The 16,760-nt window shown below is 37.5% G+C and overlaps 1 protein-coding gene across 1 annotated transcript in view; it reads left to right on the top strand.

Moving 5' to 3' along the window:
• LOC150086379 (U3 small nucleolar RNA-associated protein 6 homolog) overlaps window positions 1-15,637 on the top strand; it is a 123,615-nt gene extending 107,978 nt beyond the window's left edge. Inside the window, exons 20-21 of the mRNA XM_090371293.1 lie at window positions 692-764; window positions 15,450-15,637. Coding sequence (XP_090227419.1) covers window positions 692-764; window positions 15,450-15,637 — 261 coding nt within the window. The remainder of the gene's footprint in view (window positions 1-691; window positions 765-15,449) is intronic.
• The last annotated feature ends 1,123 nt before the right edge of the window (window positions 15,638-16,760 follow it).

The raw sequence follows: 16,760 nt of genomic DNA on the forward strand, positions 1-16,760 counted from the left end.
ACCAAATTTCTTCAATTCTTTGTGCATGATATGGGTTGAAATAGTGCAGTCTGGGTTTAGTTGAATTGAGATGTTATTTGCTGCACACTGGATGTTATTTTTCTATACAGTCTCCTTAAAATACAACAGCTTTGTTCTTGTTTTGTTTTTCTGCCACATTGAGCAGTTCTTCCACATTGAAATGTGGAAGAACTGCTTACCTCTCAAGTCATTAAAAACCTTCGAGACGGATGATTTTCAGAAACCAGTTATGCCTTTCATTTCTTTAAACGTGGCTCCTGCTAAATGTGCACCCACAATAAGCCTTTTTTCAAAGTCTGATAGATCATGCATTTTCCCCATTCTGGATTCAGAATCTGCAGTTTTATACTTGGCGAGGCAGCATGTCATCATCCCACATCACACTTTTCTTTGCATCTATTTGCATTTATTCACATTTATATCCATTTCTTCTGTCTGTGACTGTCTAAATACAAATGTTTGTATTTTTTTGGCTACTGTATCTATAAAGTACAATAAAAACTACATTTCATTTTTTTTAATATATTATGCATATTTATAGTCAAGGTAGATAACTCATTGAATGTCCCTTTGTATATATAAATGATCCCCACTCATTTGTTTATGGATTAAAAGTATAATATATTTAAAGATATTGGACTTTAAATGTGATTGTGTGAATTGTTTTTAGGCACAGTCATCCATAAAGAAGGTCAGAAGGTGCTATGAAGATGCAATTCATGAATTTGGTGATATAGCTTCCAGTAAGTTGAGAGTTCAAATCAAACACTGATTGTGAGAGATATTTGAAAAGTTTCTGTCCTACCGTGTATTTTAAAATAAAATCAACACAATAATATTAAATTATAAACATTTATTCGTGTGTAATTCAATTTTAAAGTAATATCTTAAATATTATTATTAGTAGTATTATTATATAATCCCACAACTATGAATATACACCTAATTCTGTTTTTACACGATAGATACGTTCCTGAAAAATACGTGTAAAAAACATTCGTGTAAAAAAATACATTGTATTTATGGAAGAAAAGAAGATTGGTTCCGGATCTAAAAAATCAGTAAAAATAATTTTAAAAAAAACACACAAAAATATTATTTTTAAGCTTATTATTTTATTTCAACAAAATACACATGTAATAATATGTAATGAAAATGTATTAAAGTAAATTTGTATGCATATGAAATGAATTCTTCATGAACAAAAAAAATCTGTTTTACACATAACAAAATTTTATTCATTTTCACTTTCTGATAATAAACGGCGCATACGTTTGCGTACGACTGGAATATCACTGCTATCGCTAGAAATGTTGTGGACATCGTCTTCTTCCTCTATTAATGAAATTCTTTCTGTGATCTCTTGAGCAAAATCAGCACGAGTCTCCTCTGGTGGTGATATTTCACCGGTTTTTTGAACGAATTCAGTTATTAATCGTTGTGTTCGTGTTTTGGTTAGGCCGTTATATAATTCTCTGTAAGAGGCTGTCAACAATTTCAGTTCACGTTGAAACTTCTCAGAGCGTTCCTCATTAGGGTCATGTTTGACAAAATGATTACCTAATTTTCTGGCCAGTTCCAGACCTTCTTTTATTAAATCTGCATTTAGAACAGGATCATTTTCTTCATTATCACTACGTTCTGTGAGATAAGGAGTCCCAAGGACAATCTCTAATATTTCATCTTCGCTTAGGGCTTTGTCGGTTAACAATTCATCAATATCTTCAAACGATAGATCATCGAATCCTTCTCCACCAATTTTGTGTGTCATTGTAATGATGTTGGGAAATTCGGTCGTATTAAGGATGATGGCATCTTTGCTTTTTATACATTGTGGCCAAACCGCTTTCCAACACGCATTTAAAGTTGCTGGTTTTAATTCAGTTAACGCTAATCCAACTTGATTGATACAATCCATAATTGAGAATTTCTTCCACACATCAATGACTGTTAGTGTTTCATCATTCAGTTTGTCCAAAACGTGTTGGAATGTTCGTTTTACGTAGTATGTTTTAATTGTCGCAATTATACCTTGGTCTAGCGGTTGTATCAAAGATGTAGTATTAGGTGGCAGAAATAAAATTTGTACGTTTGGGTGTTCCAAGACAGGATGGCCGGGTGCATTGTCAAGAATCAGAAGAACTTTATATTCGAGACCTTTCAAATTCATATAACGTCTGACTTCTGGGATGAAACATTTGTTGAACTATTCTGTAAAGATAGCAGTAGTCACCCAGCCCTTCTTGTTTGCCATCCAGTAAACAGGCAGTTTATTGATATCTACACCTTTCATTGAACGTGGGTTTAGGGCTCGATTTATCAGCAGTGGTTTCAACATACGATCTCCTGAAGCGTTGGAGGAAAATAATAAGGTCACACGATCCTTAGCTACCTTAAAACCACCAGCAGTTTTCTGCGATTTGGCTACATACGTTCTGTTCGGCATTCGTTTCAGGAAGAAACCAGTTTCATCTGCATTCCACACTTGATCAGGAGTGTATCTTCCATCTTCGATAATTTTTGCAAGTTCCTGCGGGAATACTTTAGCAGCCGATTCATCTGCAGATGCAGTTTTACCTTTAATTTTTATATTATGAAGAGTATTCCTTTTAAGAAACCCTGTCATCCAACCTGTACTCGCAGAAAAGTCATACTTTCTGTTTAATTGAGATGAAGTGCTTGGCTCCTTTTCTTTAATCTGTCTGTAAATTCTTAGTGCTGTTTGCTTGATGGCATTTCCATCTACTGGTACTCTTTTTTGTGACTGGTCTTCTATCCATATTACCAGAGCCTTTTCCATTTTTTCCTTGACAATATCTCTTGTATATGATGATGAATTAACACTTACTTTTGTTCCAGAACATACCGACTTCCTAACTGCAGCTTCATTTTTCTTAATAGTTCTTACGGTAGCTTCATGTACACCAAAATGCTTTCCTACAGACATAGCCCCTTGTCCAGTTGCAAGACGATCTAAAATTTGAATTTTAAGTTCCAAAGAAATCGCTTTCCTTTTCATTTTGGTAATAGGCGAATTATTCGACATTATATAAGGGCTACCGAAAAATATCTCAGTTATAATTAATAAAAAAAGGTATGAAAAATTTGTAAACTTACAATTTATTGACTATCGGCAAAATTAATAAATTTTTATGTGCACAAATTTCACTAAAGATTCTTTCACTTTGAAATAGAGCGTACTACTAAATGTCTTCCGAAGATGGCGCCTCCGTAGCCAGGTGGGAAGGAGCAGCAGTGCGTAGCACACGCTTCTTGATTAGACCGGGGTTCGAACCCGTCACCACCAAATACGGAAAGGTCAGGGAATGACCACCGCATATCCCGGAGCAATATGGCCTTAGTTGCTAATGCTCCTAAAAACTAAATAACAAACAAACAAACAATCTTCCGAAGATACAATGCACGAATACCGTAGATGTGCACCAAATTCAATAAAAGCGTTGACAATTCATAGATACCTAGACGTACACATTGGTAAACAAAAGCACGCGTTTCAAAACGCACACAGTAGCTGTTATCCAATCTATTGGTGCGTGTAAAATAGAAATGATACTAATATGCCACAAATTTAAAAAAAAATTTTCTTAGAAGGCAAAAAAAATTAATTGGAATCGTGTTAAATCAAAATGACTCGCGTAAAAAGAGAATGAAATTTTTATTTTGAATTCGTGTTAAATCAAATTCGTGTAAAAAAAGTTCGTGCAAAAACAGAATTAGGTGTACTTTTAACAAAAATCTCACTATAACAAAAATATTTCCCAAGTTTCTGAAGATCTCCCTTATCAGTAGTATTTGGTAAAAACATTTTGAAAAATATAAAGAGATTTAGTTCCTGTGCACAATACAATCATTTACAAAACTACATAAACTAGTTTTCTGGCTACATTTCTGGAACTACTGTGCCAGAAATCAGAACAACTGGGTCATTTCATCAGAATAGTAAGAAGTTGTAATAGTAATCGAGGCATGTGATGCAAGAAAGCAAGCTTATGTAGCATCAGCCAAAAAAAAACATTTCACACATCCATTCCCTTTGAAAGTTTGTCCAGTTCCTCCTTGAATTTATTTAAGCTATCAACTTCCATAACGACCGATGGAAGTTTGTTCCAGCAATCAACTACCTGCTGGCTAAAGGCAAATTTCTGCACATCTATTCTATAACTGTCTTTCCTCAATTTGAATTTATGCCACCTCAGGTTCGTAATCTGAGCAAGAAGAAGAAGAAGAACCCCAACAGAATTGAGCCTGCTCAACCCATTCAAGGCTTTATACACCTCTATCAGATCATCTCACGGTTGCCTAGTCCAGATGCTGCAATTTGCAGAACTTAAGCCTTTCTTTGTAAAACCACCCTTTTGTTCCCCTCACTAATCTTGTTGCCCTTCTGTACTTGCTCAAGCAATTCTGCATCCTTCCTAAAATGTGGCCTCCAGACCTGTATGCAGTACTCAAGGCGTGCCCTGACCATTGCCTTATACATAGGAATAATCACCTCCTTTTCCCTACTAGCAAAATTCCTGTATATCGTTGACAATACCCCATGAGCTTCTCTGGCAGCCTGTCTGCACTGCTTAGAAAATTTCATATCTAACTGCATAATTACTCCCAGGTCTTTTTCATTTTCTACCACCCTAAGTGTAGTACTACAGGGTTGGTACATTTCTCTGGGGTTATTTCTACCCATATGCATTATAGCCACTCCCAGACTTATGTAAGGGTTGCATTCTGCAGAACTCTACATAAGTCGGAATTTCCCTAAATGCTTATGCAGCACTCGCAAATTTGATTGAAGAAAAAAAGAAATGTTCGATGAACCTGTAAATAGAATTATTCAATTTTTTTATCTCATGCGCAGGAAAAATTACAGAAGTGTACAAAATTACAAAAATTTCAAAATTATAAAATTACAAAAATAGAGAGGAGACAGGCATAATGTCAGCAAGTTTTACCTTTCGAGCATCGTTGCCAGAATTAACTCTCCAGCTGATAAGCACGCCACTGCGGAAGTTGAGGGCTGTGGAGATTTAGAAGGAATTTTTTCCAACACATCCCAAAATTTCTCTGCAACTGCAGAATTGGCACTGGCGACTTCACCGCACCATACAGAAGAATGAAACCAGCGCGATGCTTGAACCTATTAAACCACCCGTTGCTTGCCGCAAACTTGGCTTGGAGTTCGCCATACTTATCCTTAATATCTTCGTAAATACTTCTTGCTTTTGCTTGAATGGCTATTGGACTCAGGGACACTTGCTTCTGAATCTGATTTTCCGTCCATATTATTAAAAGCTTTTCCATCTTCGATATAGCACTTGAATGCTGTTTTGTGATCACTGTTGATCTTAACCCCTACCTTTCATAATGCCAACATAATCTGCAAAGGCAGAACTGGGGATGGACCTGCTCACAGTGGGATCGTCATTCTAGTCGGCAACCATACTCCTTTCCAAGTAATCCCTCTTACAACCACCATAGAGGTGGTTGCTGTTTGCCTCTTTGTAGAGTTTCTTCTAACAATTTGTTCAGCCACCTGGGATTAACATCTCCTAAGCAGATCTCATTGTGCAACTGCCTGCTGTTAGTCTCTTATTAGATCTCAGTGGACATAATACCCTATAGGGTAAAATAGACACATGCTTGAAGTTTACTTCAAGCATGTGTCTATTTTATGCTTGTCTATTTTTTAGCACATGTCTTGGCCGTAGTTTACTGCCAGTGGGCTCTCTGTTTACTCCCCTTCTCTCCTCTCTTTCCTCACATAGGAGGTTGAAGAAAATTCCTGTGGGCGTGTCCCTGCGATATCTCTTTTGACATGGAAAAAGACCATGTCAGTCGTCAAGGATAATTCATTGGAAATTTGATAATGCTGACTGGGTTGCCTTCGGACATCTGTCAGTTTGACACCACAAGCATGATGCAATTATGTACATTACAGAACGTATTGTCCACACAGCAGCAGTTGCAATTTCCAAAACGTTTGCATGGTTTCCACCATTTCCAAAACCTTGGTGGAATTCAGAATGCACAGCATCAAGAAAAGCCCAAAACAAGGCATGGGGGATATTTCGCCACTATAGAAAATTTAATATCCTTTAAATATGTGCCAAAGCATATTATATGAACCAAATGGAATCTTGAATCTGTTTTAGCTCCTCCATAACCCAGACTGCTAGCTCAAAAGTAGTCTGTGTAAGATTTGGAAAATGAAGGGAAAATGTCCACTATGCCCTTCAGTGATCTTAGAGCATGGATGTCCAATTGTATCCATTATGCCCAAGGGAAAACATTTGCAATAATGTCATTCTCCCCAAAGTTCTTGGTCCTAAAAGAGAAGAGTGAGAAATGTTCATTAAACTTTACCAAATTTACCAAACTCCTAGCATTTACCAATGCTAGGAGTTTGGTAAATAAATTTGATGAATTTGAGGTATTGCTCAAAACATCAAAGGCAGATATTGTTGGGATATCAGAGACGTGGTGTCACACAGATATAAGTAATGCGGAACTGGAATTTGGGGAATACAATGTATATAGAAAGGATAGACAGGACAGGAGGGGAGGAGGGGTTATGCTATTAATTAAGAAACACATAAAGTCAAAGGAAGTGAAGCCAGTTGACATCGATGGACAGGGCAGTGTCGAGTCAGTTTGGTGTGACATAAGCATAGGGAAATCAAAATTGAGAGTAGGAGTGTGCTATAGGCCTAATGACTCTGGTGAGTATAATAATATATTGTACAGGGAAATAGAGTGGGCCAGTAAATCAGAGAGTCTTATAATGGGGGATTTTAATTTCCCAGATATTGACTGGAATTTGTGGGTTGGTCACTCGCACACTAGCAAGGCTTTTGTGGATTTATTGGATGATTGTTTTCTACATCAGCATGTTCGTGAGGGAACAAGAGGGAGCAATACTCTTGATCTGATTATCAGTAGTGATTCTTCATGCATTAAGAACCTGCAGATAAATGAACCACTAGGTGGCAGTGATCACAGTGTGTTGAAGTGGGATTTACTCAAGGAGGTAACTACCATCAGAGGTAAAGGGAAGGGTTTTTGTTTTCGTAAAGGCGACTATGATGGTCTGAGACAGTATTTAAATTCTATACAGTGGGACCAACTGATGATGTTACCAACAGCAAACTCAAAATGGGAAGCATTCAAGGAACTAATATTGGTGGCTACCAGGCTTTACATACCAACTAAGAAATATTGTTCAAGGTTTAGGCCTAAATGGTTGTCAGATGGACTAATGAGACATGTGGCAGAGAAGAAAAATGCATGGGATACATACAAATTAATGGGTGACATGGAAGCCTATGATAGATATAAGTTGGTCTGTAACCAAGTCACAAAGGAGATTAGGCAGGCAAAGGCAGACTACGAAAAATCCTTGGCAAAGGATGCAAAGAAAAACAGAAAGGAGTTCTTTACATACTTGAACTCGAGAAGGAAAGGGATGAATCAGATTGGTCCACTGGATATTGATGGTTCAACAGTTGAGGATCCTGCTCAGGTGGCTAACAATCTAAACGAGTATTTTGCATCTACATTCACGCATGAGGAGTTATTCAGGAAGGAGAATGATGTAGGTAAAGTAAACATTGGCAGTGAGCTGGATGATTTTGTAATAACTGAGAGGAAAGTGGAGGAGAGATTGTTGAGGATAAACATAAAAAAGGCACCTGGGGTGGATGGAATCTATCCAGTTATATTAAAGGAGGCAGCAAAGGAAGTATGCAAACCCCTAGCCATAATTATGAGAGCTTCTTTGGACTCAGGGGAGGTACCCATAGACTGGAGATGTGCAAATGTAACCCCAATTCACAAAGGAGGATCAAAGGCTGACACAAGTAATTATAGACCTGTTAGTTTAACTTCTGTTCCAGGTAAATTAATGGAGGCACTGGTTAAAGAAGCACTGCAGGATCATCTAGACAAGAATTCAGTTATAGCTCAGACGCAGCATGGTTTTGTTAAGGGCAGGTCTTGCCTGACCAATTTGATTGGATACTATGATGTAGTCACAAAAGAACTGGATGCAGGGAATAACTTTGATATTATATATTTGGATCTTAGAAAGGCTTTTGATACTGTTGCACATGGAAGACTGCTGCACAAATTGGAGCAGTGTGGCATTGGAGGCAAATTGCTGCTATGGATAAGGGGATGGTTGAGTGGCAGAAGACAGAGAGTGGTAATCAATGGACACTGCTCAACGTGGACTAATGTTATTAGTGGAGTTCCTCAAGGTTCAGTGTTGGGTCCATTGTTGTTTTCGGTGTTTATGAATGATATTGATGATGGGATATCAAGTTTAATGTCTAAGTTTGCAGATGATACAAAGGTTGGCAGGGTCGTTAAGGACACTACTGACGCTATGCTGCTGCAACAGGATCTGGAAAGGTTGAACAGATGGGCTGAGAGGTGGCAAATGAAGTTTAACATTGACAAATGTAAAGTACTACATATGGGTAACAGTAACCCCAGAGCAATGTATCAACTCTGCGGTACTACACTGACAGTGGTGGAGAATGAAAAGGACCTGGGGGTAATTGTGCAGGCAGATATGAAGTTCTCTGAGCAGTGCAGACGAGCTGCAAGAGTAGCTCATGGTGTCTTGTCAATGATATACAGGAATTTTTCTAGCAGGGATAAGGAGGTGATTATTCCCTTGTATAAGGCAATGGTTAGGCCACATCTTGAGTACTGTATACAGGTCTGGAGGCCTCATTTCAAGAAGGATGTAGAGCTGCTGGAACGGGTACAGAGAAGGGCAACAAGATTAGTAAATGGAACAAAGGGTTGCTCTTACGAAGAAAGGCTTAAGTTTTGCAAATTACAGAGTCTGGAGACTAGGCACCGGCGAGGTGATCTGATAGAGGTGTATAAGGCTTTGAATGGTTTGAGCATGCTCAATGCCAATGGGATTCTTCATCTTTCTCAGAATAATCACCTCAGAGGGCATAAATTCAAATTGAGGAAGGACGGATGTCGGATAGATGTGCGGAAATTTGCCTTTGGCCAGCAGGTGGTTGGTTGGTGGAACCGACTTCCATCACTTGTTGTTGAAGTTGATAGCCTAAACAAATTTAAAGCTCAACTGGACAGGTATTTCGAACGAACGGAGGGGTGAAATGGGAGAGGGGGTTTTTTTTTTTTTTTTTTTTTTTTTTTTGGCTGATGCTGAATAAGCTTGCTTTCTTGCATCATATGCCTCTACTAATGCTAATGCTAATGCTAACTTCTCTTCAAAAGGGATTGAACCATATAACAAGCCCTTTACACAGGAAGAGTTAAGTGCAGGACTCATTCTCTCATGAGCAAGTTCTTTAGGGCCAGATCACATCCACTATGAAATAATAAACCGCCTTTCAACACAATCTAGGGATAATCTATTTTTATTTAATAGAATCTTAATCGGCAAAGAATATCCGAATTCCTGGTGGAAGGCAATTATTCTTGCCTTTCCAGAACCAGAAAAGGATCCTCAAGTAACTATAATCCTATCACTCTGACAAGCTGCTTGTGCAAGGGTCTAGTAAGAATGGTTAATGCTCACCTTATGTAGTATTTGGAAATAAGTGATTGGTTTCCAGGTAAAAGCAGACCATTTGTTTCCAAAGTGGACAAGTGTAAATGGTCCAAAAGAAACAGATTCACTTTAGATGAAACTTGAAATGAAAAATAATCAAACTTGAAATGTACATTTGTGATTCTGATACTTTTATTAAACCCGAGCATCTGGTAGCAGTTTTCTTTGATATTAGCATTAGTAGAGGCATATGATGCAAGAAAGCAAGCTTATGCAGCATCAGCCAAAAAAAAAAAAAAAAAAAAAAAACACGCTCCCATTTCACCCTTCCGTTCGTTCCAAATACCTGTCCAGCTCAGCTTTAAATTTATTTAGGCTATCAACTTCCACAGCAAAGGATGGAAGTCTGTTCCACCAACTAACTGTCTGCTGGCTAAAGGCAAACTTCCGCACATCTATCCTACAACTGTGCCTGTGCCCACCAAATACGGAGGATGCGGAAAGGTCAGAGAATGACCACTGCATATCCAAGGAGCAATATGGCCTTAGTTGCTAATGCTCCTAAAAAAACCAAATAACTAAATAACCTACAACTGTCTTTCCTCAGTTTGAATTTATGCCATCTCAGGTGATTATTCTGAGCTAGAGGAAGAATCCCATCAGCATTGAGCATGCTCAAACCATTCAAGACTTTATACACCTCAATCAGATCACCTCGCAGGTGCCTAGTCTCCAGACACTGTAATTTGCAAAACTTAAGCCTTTCCTCGTAAGAGCAACCCTTTGTTCAATTCACTAATCTTGTTGCCCTTCTCTGTACTCTTTCCAACAGCTCTACATCCTTCTTAAAATGAAGCCACCAGACCTGTATACAGTACTCAAGGTGTGACCTAACCATAGGTCACACCTTGGAGGTCACTCATAGGAGGGAATAATCACCTCCCTATCCCTGCTAGAAAAATTCCTATATATCATTGACAAATCACCATGAGCTACTCTTGCAGACTGTCTGCACTGCTCAGAAAACTTCATATCTGCCTGCACAATTACCCCCAGGTCCTTTTCATTCTCTACCACTGTCAGTGTAGTACCGCAGAGTTGATACGTTACTCTGGGGTTACTGCTTCCCATATGTTGTACTTTACATTTGTCAATGTTAAACTTCATTTGCCACCTCTCAGCTCATCTGCTCAACTTTTCTAGATCCTGTTGCAGCAGCGCACTGTCATTAGTGTCCTTAACAACCCTGCCAACCTTTGTATCGTCTGCAAACTTGGACATTAAGCTTGATATACCATCATCAATATCATTTATACATACAGAAAACAGCAGCGGCCCAACACCGAACCCTGTGGGACTCCACTAATAACATTAGTCCACGAAGTGTAGTGTCCATTGATTACCACCCTCTATCTTCTCCCACTCAACTATCCCTTTATCCATAGCAGCAATTTGCCTCCAATGCCACACTGCTCCAATTAGTTCAGCAGTCTTCCATGTGCAACAGTATCAAAAGCCTTTCTAAGATCCAAATATATGATATCAAATTTATTCCCTGCATCCAGTTCCTTTTTGACCACATCATAATATCCAATTTGATTGGGTATTATGATCTATAATTACTTGTGTTGCCCTTTGATCCTCCTTTGTGAATTGAGATCACATTTGCACCTCTCCAGTCTGTGGGTACCTCCCCTGAGTCCAAAGAAGCTCTCATAATTATGGCTAAAGGTTTGCTTACTTCCTTTGCTGCCTTCTTTAATATAACTGGATACATCCCATCCACTACGGGTGCCTCTTTTATATTTATCTTCAACAATTTCTCCTCCACTTTCCTCTCAGTTATTACAAAATCATCTAGCTCATTGCCAGAGTTTAATTCACCTCTGGCATTCCCCTCCTTGAATAACTCCTCATGTGTGAATATAGATACAAAATACTCATTTAGTTTGTTAGCCACCTAAGCAGGATCATCAACAGTTGAACCATCGATATCCAGTGACCAATCTGACCAATCTCATCCCCTTCATTCTAGAGTTTACACAGGTAAAGAACTCTTTTCTGCATCCTTTGCCAAAGATTTCTCATAATCTGCCTTTCCTTGCCTTTCTCATAATCTGCCTTTGCATGCTTCCTTTGTGATTTGGTTACAGACCAGCTTATATCTATCATAGGCTTCCATGTCACCCATTAATTTATATGTATCCCATGCATTTTTCTTCTGTGCCATATGTCTCATTAGTTCATCTGACATCCATTTAGGCCTAAACCTTGAACAATATTTCTTATCTTAGTTGGTATGTAAAGCCTAGTAGCTTCCAAGATAAATTCTTTGAATGCTTTCCATTTTCAATTTGCTGTTGGTAACATCATCAGTTGGTCCCACAGTATAGAATTTAAATACTGTCTCAGACCACTGTAGTCGCCTTTACGAAAGCAAAAACCCTTCCCTTTGCTCCTAATGGTAGTTACCTCTTTGTGTAAATTCCACTTCAGCACACTGTGATCACTGCCACCTAGTGGTTCCTTTATCTGCAGATTCTTAATGCACGAAGAATCACTACTGATAATCATATCAAGAGTATTAATCAATCTAGTTGCCTCCCGAACATGCTGATGTAGAAAACAATCGTCCAATAAATCCACAAAAGCCTTGCTAGTGTGTGAGTGACCAACCCACAAATTCCTGTCAATATCCGGGAAATTAAAATTCCCCATTATAAGACTCTCTGATTTACTGGCCCACTCTATTTCCCTGTACAGTTTCTTATTATACTCATCAGAGTCATTAGGCCTATAACACACTCCTACTCTCAATTTTGATCTCCCAGTGCTTATATCACACCAAACTGACTCGACACTGCACTGTCCAGCCATGTCGACTGGCTGTACCTCCTTGGATTTTATGTGTTTCTTAACTAATAGCATAACTCCTCCCCAAATTACAGTTCTGCATTCCTTATACAGTGGATTCCGGTTATTTGGGCCACCGGTTAATCGGGGCAGCTGGTTATTTGGAGCAAATGTTAAAAAACAGAACCCAATCGAGAAAATAGCCAGGGTTTACTTCGCTTAATTGGGACAAAATGCCGTTTAATCGGAGCAGGAGGCCGCAGCACTGGAGATTACCCTACGATTGTCTCCGACCTTACCATGTGGTTTGGGCGGATTTCTGGAGGTCACAACCATAAAACAATAAAAACAATTAGCAGTCACCTGTTTATTGGGCTTTTCTGTTAGTGCAATCTGTCATAAACGGATAGATTGCACTAACCCAACTGTGGGTTAGTGCAATTCTGTGGGTTATTATGGTGAAATAACCTAGCTATTCATGGCAACCAATTTAATATCCTATTAAATTGGTTAGCTAGATTATTTCCATGAATTCTTCAATCATATAAAAAAATTAATTTTCAGAATCTTCTATTCATTCCTATTTTTTAAGCTTGTTAACTTGTTAACAAGTTAACAAGTTGCTTAACTTGTTAACTTGTTACTTGTTAAACTTGCTTAACTTGTTACTCCATTCTCACTTGCGTGTATCATGTTACTTACAATTTGTGTGTGCCGAGTTGTAATTGATTACTTATCTTTTTACATTTTAACCCCACCCACAAATGTCAGTGAACAGAAATGTCAACTAGTTAGTATGTACATATTACAGTACGTATTAATTATTCCGATTATCACGTATATTCTTCTGATTTTTGGGTATCATTTAATTTTTTAATTGGTAAGGTAATAAAGGGTAAATTTGTTCTTGATATATCTTTACTTTTATAGCCTGTGGATAATATTCCTCCTATTTTCGCTCATTAGAATTGCTGCTTGATAGAATTAAAATTCAATTCACAAACATGATCATAATGACGGGTGCTTACTACACATCGTATAGTGAACGGTACTTTACTGTGGTGAGTTCATCGTAATGTGATTTGATTGTACAGTGAACCAATTGTAAAGCGGGGGTCCATTGTATTTTTAACTTCTTTTACGTGAAACTTCGGATAATTGGGGCAGCCGCTTAATCGGGCCAAAATGCACTAGTCTCGATGTGTCTCAAATAACTGGAATCGACTGTATCTGTGTGACACCACGTCTCTGATATCCCAACAATATCTGCCTTTGATGTTTTGAGCAATACCTCAAATTCATCAAATTTGTTTACCAAACTCCTAGCATTGGTGTATATGTAAGTATACATGCACCTGTTCCTATTCTTAGCTATCCTAACACAACCCATGTGTTTACTTGAACCGCAGACTCCCAGCAGTCTCTAAAATACCCTGCATCTTGTTTTCCAGGCTGCTGCTCATTCCAATAGAAGCAGCACAAGAATCACTTTCACCTCTGCCAGTGGTTACTGTTAATCTATTAGTCCTTGTATCCCCACAAGCTAGCAGTTTTCCGACCCACCTAACACTGCCTCGATAGCATCAGCAAATATTCTTGCAAAATATCATACAACACAGCCCGGGAATTTGGTAATTACAAAACCTTCATAACTTGGGAGTAACATAATCTCCATGTTTTCATTGAAAACTGCCTATTGAATTGCCAGTTTCAAGTCCATTTCAGATCCACACTCCTGAGTGTTTTTCCAACATGGAGTTCCACAAGGATCTGTACGAAGTGTCATGCTTTTTGCAATCAAAATACACTATCATAGAACAACTTCCTGTAATGGAAAATAATGCTCTTTAAGTTGATGATTTTACTGTATTTTGTCATTCATTCAATATGAGGGTCATTGAAAGATTAACTACAAAAGCATCTTTTACCTTGGACATTGTCTGATGGGTTCAGACTGTTGTCATAGAAGACCATTTCTGTTGCAAACAGAATCTCCATCTTGACCCAGAATTAAGGCTAGAGAAAAATGTCCTGGTAGTGGCAGAAGCTAAATTCCTAGGAATAATTTTTGATAAAAAGCTGACTTTTCTACAACGTTCATCAGCTTTAGACAAGGTGTACCAAAGGGCTTCTACAGTCCTTTTTGTCAACTTTGTGGGGTGCAGATCACTACCTTTTTTTTTTTTTGTCCCTACTGAGCCCTTGTCCATTCTTGATTATGGTTCTCAGGTTTATGCATCTGCTAGAAATGGCATACTTTGGTGGTTAGATCCATTCCACTATTAGTCCATCTGGACTGCCACTGGAGCATTTTACACATCTCCTATCCAAAGTGTTTAGGTTGAAGCAAATAAACCATCTCTGTCTCTTCGATTTAAGTAGTTGTCCTTACAGTGCATTTTTAAATTGAAATCCCTGCCTATTAACTTCACATGGGTATTACTTTTTGAGCAATGATGGGAAAATCTGTATAATGCTCAATGGTCTGCCAAACAATCCATAGTATTCAGATCCAAGGATTAAATGAACTAAACATTATAGTAGATGATGTTGCCCAATCACCAAGGCAACTCCTTTCACCTTGGCATGCTCAGCTTCCATCCTGTGACCTCTCTTTCTCTCAAAATTGTTTTTCTCAAATGGTTCTTAAGTTCCTAATTGCAGTATTCATGCTGAATACTTTGTAAGATTGGCTTGCCAAACATGGATATTGTTTCGTGTTAATAGTTAGCATCAAAATATCACAAAGAATCTTTGGTTTCTAGACTGTTATTAGTCATAGAAGTACTTAATATTTTTATGATTTGATTTTTTTAAATTTATCGTAGTAACTGAATAATGTAGTAACTTAAAAAATTTTTTTAATTTTTATTTATTTCAATAATTTAAAAGTACTGTGGTTTTTAATTTTTAATAGACTAGGCTTGTTTTTAACTTCAAGATATTTCTACTTTTTTTTGCTGTTATTAAAAATAACATCTTATAATTCAGTTTAAATTTCAATTGTCATCTCTTCCAGGTTTGTGGTTGAAATATATCACTCTAGAATTGAATCATCCTCATGGTAAACCAACTGAAGTGGGAAATATCTATTTGAGAGCTGTCAGGAGTTTAAATCCAAGCATAACAAATGACTTTATCAGTCAGTATACACTTTTGTCTACTGGCCATGCCATTCCTACTTCCATGCCAGAATTAGATAATTAAGAAGTGCTGTAAATATTGTAATGATGTATACGATATACTTCCTGATGTACAGGTTCATTTTAGCTAATTGAGAAAATGATGCCACCGTAATAATTCTTTATAATGAAGGAATGGTAAATTTGTACATATTAATTAAAATATTTTCTTGTGTATTTGTCTCTTGAATCTTTTTTAATATTACACTTATTATTGTATCCAGGCATGCAATTTAGCATTACAAAAATTCTGAGCAGATTAATTGAGTATTTGTATTCACTATATGGGGTAAGCTGAAAGAAAACATTTTACATTACAGTCTGTATCACTTTTTCCATAATTTGAATTTATGTCACTAGTTCTACAACCGTTTATAACAGTGAAAATTTTACCAAATTTACCAAGCCTGTACTAACATATTCAAACTCTTTCCTCATACGGATATGCTCTTTTGCTGATTTCATCAAGCACGTTGCCAGTCTTTGGGCCTTTTAAAGAACTCAGTGTGGTCTCTGTACTTGGATGCAGTATCCCAAGTGCAGTCTCATCATTGCTTTATATGGTGGGATTATGATCTCATCTACAAACAAATAACCTATAAATCATCAATAGAACTCTCTTTGCAACTTGTCTATGGGAACTTCATGTCTGCATGGATGGTCATTTTTGACCATCCCAAGACAGCATCTCTCTCTCTCTATATATATATAACTTTAAAAAAATCGAACTATTGAAAACGAATATATACTGGCACGTATAATGTTCAATTGGCCAACATGGCAAAAAACAATGGCATTAACGATGCACAAAAGACGGATTAAAATACAAAGAATGATAATACAAAAGAATGATATATATATATATATATTATCATGGCATAAGATATGTTAGAGAAAAATAGTGCCAGAATCAGTTTATTTGTTGATATAAATACCATATGCAGCATAATATTGATAACAGAGAGTAGAATTAATTGGAACAACTAAGAAGGGATAATCTGACAAACGACAAGAAAATTTAGTGTTGAGCTGTTTCCAATTTCTGATGGTATGAAAAGTTTAAGTCCATTTCTACTTTTAATGAGTTTGTTTCCATAACCTTCACTTTATACAGAGGAAGTTGATAATCTAACTGTAGGTGAACTATA

Source organism: Mastigoproctus giganteus, chromosome 4 (assembly GCF_048544385.1).
Source record: "Mastigoproctus giganteus isolate SK-2022 chromosome 4, ASM4854438v1, whole genome shotgun sequence".
Classification (NCBI taxonomy): Eukaryota; Metazoa; Arthropoda; class Arachnida; order Uropygi; family Thelyphonidae; genus Mastigoproctus; species Mastigoproctus giganteus.